Here is a 7,124-nt window from a genome sequence, read left to right as displayed (position 1 = left end):
ATCTGTTAAAAAGAATTCCAACGTCGCCATCATTTAGCTAACCAATCGTAAAATATCAATCATAAAATTATTGTATATTTGAATTTCACGATTGGACAGCGAAAAAATGATGATGACTTCGGATTTTTTTAACAGAACCATCCATTAAACAAAGATTGTATTGTAACCGAAGCATATTTTTTGTTATTTTCTACTAGAAATGACATTTGGGGGAGTGTTCGGGCTTTCATCCAGCATTATAGATTTTGGGTCAACCAAAAAGTTAGTAAAATGCATTAGTAAAATAATTTTCTGGCTAGGAATTATTATTTTGTGTTTAAAATTTGTAGCATTCAGTTTTAATATAATTGGTGCAAGTCTCCATCTTCTATAAATATATGCAACTATTTAGTATTATAAGGTCTCACTTGTATTTATTTATATATTGATAGTTATATACGTGAGTTTACAAAATAAAGCTATTGGCAGAGGAAGGTAGCTAGCTAGGGCATAGCCAATAAGAGAAAGATATGATAATTGGCTTATGCAGAAAGGATATTACAGAAGAAGTAAAGAAGCAGCTATGGCTTGCAGTGCCAATGATATTTGCTAGTGTTTTTCAATATAGCTTACAAATGATATCTCTCATGTTTATAGGCCATATGAATGATGAGGTGCTTCTAGCTGGTGCTGAAATTCAGTTACGAGTGTTTTTGGTTATAGTGTATTGGTATGTCATTTTTTCTGTCATTGAAGTATTTCCTCTAAAATGTTTGTTGTTTTTAGTTCTTGCTAAATAGAAAATTTTGTTTTGATCGATATTGTTATTTTATTTTAGCAGTGGAGTACTATGAATCATGGATACATACACAAACAACATACATGACATAGACACTGACACACCGACACCGATAATAATTTGAAAAAATAACATAATTTAATGGAATTGTATGTGTCAGTGTTGGTGCGTCAGAATTAGGGTATCAAGGATCCTAAGGTAGGAGTGTAAATTTTTAACTTCATTAATAATTTATAATCATGGTTGCAATTTTAACTTTAAATTGGAATAGACACACACACACACACACACACAAGCACATATATAGCTTGCTAGTAAAAAATATTATGTCTCATGACTATTTTTTTTCTCAAGTGATGCTTTTAAATAGGGACCAAAAATCTTTATATATATTTATTTTGATCCTTGGGATAACTTATGATTATCTCTCATTTAGGTAGGTTTCTCATGTGCACTAGAAACATTTTGTGGTCAATCATATGGAGCACAGAAGTACCATATGGTGGGAATACACTTGCAGAGAGCCATATTGATAAACATGCTTCTTACTATACCTCAGTCCATTATTTTGGCAAACCTAAGACCTATTCTAATTTTTTTATATCAAGACCCAAATATAGCAGCAAAAGCTGGATTCTATGGAAGATATTTGATCCCAAACGTTTTTGCAAATGCTATTCTTAGTTGTATAGTAAAATTTCTTCAAACTCAGAACATAGTAGTTCCTATGTTGCTAGCTTCTGGAATTACTAGCTTGGTACATTTTCTCAACTGTTGGATTTGGATTATAAAATTAAGGCATGGAATCAAAGGAGCTGCAATTGCAACTTGCATTTCAAATTGGCTTTACACAGTGCTACTAGTACTTTACATCAAATTCTCATCTTCTTGCAGAAGTACTTGGACTGGTTTCTCAAGGGAGTCATTGCATAATATCCCTCAATTCCTCAGGATTGCTTTTCCTTCAGCAATCATGGTCTGGTATGATATTTGTTACTGAACCAAAATTGGCTTTTATATGGATATGGATGAAAACTTGCAAGCATTTAATTTTAAAATTTGACCTGACTTATCTTTACAAAATCGACTTATTATAAGGTGAAGGAAGAGTAATTTTAAACTTTCAGACTTTATCTATTTCAAATGTGAGACTACAGTCTTCTCAAGAACATTTGTTTGTCCCAAAATATAAGTTCATTTGCAAATTTCTAGATACATTTGTTACTCCTTTTGTAAGTATATCATCTTTTTATATATCAAATATGATATACTTACAGAAGCCAAGGAAAACTTAGTAATAGTCATAAACAAAATGGAATATCAAAAGTGAATGCATCTATAAGCCAAAGGATTTTATATTAAGAAGGAAAATGAACCCCATAAATCAATCTATTTTTATATAAAATCCCTCCCCTTATAAAGCAATCTATTTCATCCACTTATTCCTTCCTATTTTCCAATGCCCTTCTCTCCCTTCCCCTACAAACTCGCAATCAAAGCTTAAAAGAAATAATTAATGAACTTTAAAATCAACTTGTAATGTGACAAGAAAATATTTCATGACGGTTTTATATTTAGAGACGGAATTGCTATTTTTTTTTTATATATTGGAACTAACTGAATTTTCCAAAAAAAACTTGTAATGTGAAATGTGTCATTCTTTATAAATTATTTTCAAACTTTATCTTTTTTCACTGCGGAAGTTAAGTTTTTACGAATAAAAAGTTAGTTTCTAAAGTACTTGTGACACTTGACATAAAGAAACAACCAAAGTTCATAAGTTCTAATTGTGTTGTGTGTTATACTTTTACAGCTTAGAATCATGGATGTATGAAATAATGGTGCTCCTATCCGGTACTCTTCCTAATCCAAAATTGCAAACATCAGTACTTTCTTTATGGTAAGTTTTTTAGTTAAGATCTATGGAATGCGCCATTGTGTTTGTTATTGTCGTCGTTGTTGTTGTTATTAATATTAACCAATTGTTGGTGGCTTTCTTTTGTCAGCATGAATATAGGAGCAGTTGTGTGGATGATTTCCCTTGGACTAAGTGGAGCTGCAAGGTTAATATTAAATATTTTGAATTCAATGCAACCTCACAACTTTCTTTTGTATTTTCTTTCTTATAAAGAGCCTAGCAGCGAAACCGACACTAAGTGTGGAGCAAAAAAGAAATTGTAGGTTCAAACCCACGTTCGATCACATCAAATACATCTATAGTCTTTTACTATCTGAGTGGAAATTTTTTCTTATTTTAGTGTATGTGTTTAAGACTGAGTAGTTTCATAAGTGCTTACATGCTTCATGCAGCGTGCGTGTCTCAAATGAACTCGGAGCAGGTAATGCAAGGGCTGCACGTTTGGCAGTGTGCGTTGTTGTGGTGCTTGTTGTTACCGAAGGCATTTTAGTTGGAACAGTGATGATACTGTTACGCAATATTTGGGGGTATGCTTATACCAGTAAAGTTGAAGTGGTTAAACAAATAGCAATTATGTTTCCAATTCTTGCAGCAGGCAATCTCATTGATGCTCTACAAAGTGTTCTTGCAGGTTAATTTCGCTTAATCACCATTTCTTTGATTTAATTTCTACATAGAAGATGACTTAAAAGCACCAATACAATGATGGAATGTTTCTGAATGTGCTTGAGTAACATAGCATCCAACAACATGTGCTTGCTTGATAAATTATTTATTTTATAAGTAAATATTTGTAAGTTAATGGTTATGTTAGTTTTTAAGATCAAACACATGGCATTGACTTCATAACTCGCACAATGTCTCTTAGTTCACCAACCGAAGTATCTATGTGGAACACAATGATAAAAAATTATGGAAATTATTTACAAAACATAAAAATTAAAAGTAGATATCATTTACAATTCAAAAAATCATTTTGGTTTTCTTTCATTTTATTTATGTTATCAAACTCTATCATGCTATCTACAGCTTGCAAGGCTTAATTAGATCCATATATAGTTTTTTTTCTTAATTAACTACAAAATTTTATTAGAAATAGAAGAGAAGTACAAAGATTACTTAACCCATAATTCCGGAAATGTATAAAGGGTATGGGACCCAGAAAAAAAAACTCCCAATCAACAATTAAGACAAAGGAAGGTGTTCGAAAACCATTCAAAATACATACAAGGCCCCCCTTTTCTCCTAGCTAGAAACCATCTGCAAGAAGACTATTTGATGGCTTCCGCGACTTCTTCCACCTCTGGGTTCTTTGAGGTAAAAATAATATCATTCCGGGCCTACAAAATTTTGCAAATTGTAGTGTGCCAAATAGGATGAACCTTTTCCAATGTTTTATCGACCAAGACGAGGATGAGAAGTATTCTTAGAGAGAAACTACATTTCCACACACCCGTTCAAATCCTCCTGAAAAACAAATACCACACCCTTGCAACAAAACTACATCTACAAAATAAATGATCCTCTATTTCAAGTTTCCGCGGGATATCAAACACAATTCTAGCTCGTTCCTTCCAATAACACACCCCTTCTAAATAAGTTATCACAGGCAGGAAGTCTTCCTAAATCAATTGCCAAGAGAATAGTAGAGCCTTTTGTGGGGCAAGACTAGATCCAGAGCTTCTAATCCTCCTTCTCAATCTCCCTTGCTCAACACCACAATAATGTTGATTGGTCCTTTGAAAATAATTACAAGAGCTCCAACAATATGCGGCTTGCTAACATTTTAGTATTTTCTCTATGTGAACTTCAATCAAAATTTCATTTTTTTGAAATAACAAATTAATGTTACTATGGATAGTTTTTTATTTTTATGCTGAGAGTGAGAATGTAACCATTGGGTCCTTATGAGTTCAACCATAATTTAATGTTTCAAATTCTACGGTGTATCTTGACAACAACACAATCAGTTCAAATGATTTTCTTTGTTGGCTACAAATTCAGGCATTGCTAGAGGATCTGGTTGGCAAAAAGCTGGTGCAGTTGTCTATTTGGGGTCATGCTATTTAGTTGGGATTCCAGCAGCCATAATATTTGCTTTTGTACTGCATACTGGTGTTAAGGTAATTAAAAAATGGTGCATTCATTTGCAAAAAAATAATTATTTTCATATGATTTCATTTCATTCAACATTCTAATTCAAATAAATGCTGCATGTAGGGGCTATTGTTTGGGATCATATGTGCACTCATTGCTCAAGCCTTTTCTCTGATGATCATTACATTACGCACTGATTGGGAGAAAGAGGTTAACTTCTGAGTTTTTGTTAATTGATCTAATGTATCCTCAGCTTTCATTAAGTGCATGTTTAGATTGTCCGTGACTTCCTAACCAAAAAATAAATAAATTGTTCACGACTTCACGAGAATCATGTGCCATCATGATTTTGTCAAACTAGCCGCGATCTAAACATGTACTAAATCATGTGATGCATTGTTGGATTCTGACATGCCTTTATTTTATTTTCAGGCAAACAAGGCTAAAGATAGAGTCTATAAATCTATAACACCAGAGAGTTTAGTCTCATGAAGAATATATGACTTTTTATTTTTATTTCCTTAATTAATGTACTTACATGGGATATCTTTTAATGTAATCATTCTTTTAAAAGTATTTTTTCGGAATAGACATTCTTGATGTTTTGACAAAATGTATTTTTATATTGTCCTTGTGAGCTTAGCTCAGTTGGTAGGGACAATGCATAATATACGCAAGGTCTGAGGTTTGAAACCCGACCACCACAAAAAAAAATGTATTTTTATATCATTAGTGTTTTCCTTTACTTTTTTTCTTTGAAGTGTTTTTTCCTAAATTGCTTGCTCGTTAGCGTTTTCCTTTTTTATTCTTTCTAACATGTAGTATGTTAGGTACCAGAGTAACAAAAAAAATTATCACGCAGCTAAAATAAGAGACGAGAAAAGAGGAACTGAACACACAATATTTTACGTGGAAACCCCTCAACAAATAAGGGGAAAAAACCACGGGGCAAGAGTAGAGAACTATCACTAAGTGGAAGAAATTACAGGACCTTTCTCTAAATACAAGGAGAGTACAATTACCACTCTCTCTTATAAATAGGAGAATACCGACACTACCTAGGAGAAACCTCACAGGAGAAACTATTTCTTTCTCTCTATATTTTTTTCTCTCTAATTCTACTAGAACAAAACACTTGTTGTTGTGTTACTTTGTTCTGTGATGGTGTGATTTTCTTTCATTGTTGATGCCTCTATTTATAGTGATCATGGAGTTACTGTGCCAACCAATACGTGTGAATTTTCAACAGCAGCCATCCAACCTTTTTGACAATAGTGCACCGTAAGTTTGATTGAAAATTGCAAAGCTATTTTGTCAAATATTTCACTGTTCATGCATGCAAATTTTCAACAAAAGTGGCTTTAGTTTTATTGTGTTCACAATCTTCCACTTAAAGTCACTTTTGTGAGCTCTCAAAATCTCTCTACCTTGCCGATTTCAGTTGCAATGTTTCCAATAGGCCATACGAGGATCGACACCATATAAACTTGTCAGTGTTGATCGGCTTTGTCATTACGGTACTCGAGACATTTCCATCCTCTCCGCTTCATTGCTAGGACTCATACTTGTCACCAACATGCAAGACTGTAAGCCAATCTCTACCCTGCTTCCTGTGAATTTTAAATTATCCTCAGGTATGAGTCCTAGCAATGAAGCGGAGAGGATGGAAATGTCTAGAGTACCGTATGCATCGGCGGTGGGAAGCCTTATGTATGCCATGATATGTACAACACCAGACATTGCATAAGCAGTGGGAGTGGTTAGTCGGTTTATGGCGGATCCGGGTAAAGAGCATTGGAATGTTATTAAGAGAATCATGAGGTATATTAAAGCAACCTCGGGTGTTGCAATATGTTTCGGAGGATCTGAGTTAACTGTCAGGGGTTATGTTGATTCAGATTTTGCAGGTGATCATGATAAAAGAAAATCTACTACTAGTTATGTGTTCACGCTTGCTGGAGGAGCAGTAAGTTGGTTGTCCAAGTTACAAACTGTTGTAGCTCTGTCAACGACAGAAGCTGAGTACATGGCAGCTACCCACGCATGCAAGGAAGCTATTTGGATGCAAAGGTTAATGGAGGAACTCGGGCACAAGCAGGAACAAATTATTGTTTATTGTGACAGTCAGAGTGACTTGCACATTGCAAGGAATCCAGCTTTTCATTCAAGGACGAAGCACATTGGCGTTCAATATCATTTTGTTCGAGAAGTAGTGGAGGAGGGGAGTGTGGATATATAAAAGATTCACACCAATGATAACCTAGAAGATGTAATGACAAAGCCGATCAACGCTGACAAGTTTATATGGTGTCGATCCTCGTATGGCCTATT

General features: G+C 34.1%; 1 protein-coding gene across 4 annotated transcripts; it reads left to right on the top strand.

Moving 5' to 3' along the window:
• The first annotated feature begins 267 nt into the window (after positions 1 to 267).
• On the top strand, positions 268 to 5,553 carry LOC146918028 (protein DETOXIFICATION 16-like). 4 transcript variants are annotated; one of them, XM_085719709.1, is made up of 8 exons: positions 268 to 709; positions 1,215 to 1,759; positions 2,592 to 2,678; positions 2,785 to 2,841; positions 3,089 to 3,327; positions 4,701 to 4,819; positions 4,917 to 5,003; positions 5,226 to 5,553. In XM_085719709.1, the coding sequence occupies exons 2-8, from the start codon at positions 1,278 to 1,280 to the stop codon at positions 5,283 to 5,285; spliced, it is 1,131 nt and encodes a 376-aa protein (XP_085575835.1). In that variant the 5' UTR covers positions 268 to 709; positions 1,215 to 1,277; the 3' UTR covers positions 5,286 to 5,553. The 4 variants fall into 4 exon arrangements, with proteins under 4 accessions (XP_085575835.1, XP_085575834.1, XP_085575833.1 ...); XM_085719708.1 differs by having other exon boundaries at positions 441 to 709; positions 1,219 to 1,759; XM_085719707.1 differs by having other exon boundaries at positions 442 to 709; positions 2,785 to 2,955.
• The last annotated feature ends 1,571 nt before the right edge of the window (positions 5,554 to 7,124 follow it).

Source organism: Medicago sativa, chromosome 6, assembly GCF_051527215.1.
Source record: "Medicago sativa cultivar Bolivia chromosome 6, Bolivia_mono, whole genome shotgun sequence".
NCBI lineage: Eukaryota > Viridiplantae > Streptophyta > Magnoliopsida > Fabales > Fabaceae > Medicago > Medicago sativa.
Note: the sequence above shows the minus strand (reverse complement) of the source record. Positions and strands in the feature narration are given on the sequence as shown.

Coding starts and splice junctions, on each gene's coding strand:
- LOC146918028 (XM_085719710.1), top strand. CDS start 510: ATGATAATTGGCTTATGCAGAAAGGATATTACAGAAGAAGTAAAGAAG. Junction 1,760..2,591: donor CCTTCAGCAATCATGGTCTG/GTATGATATTTG, acceptor ATACTTTTACAG/CTTAGAATCATGGATGTATG. Junction 2,842..3,088: donor GGACTAAGTGGAGCTGCAAG/GTTAATATTAAA, acceptor TGCTTCATGCAG/CGTGCGTGTCTCAAATGAAC.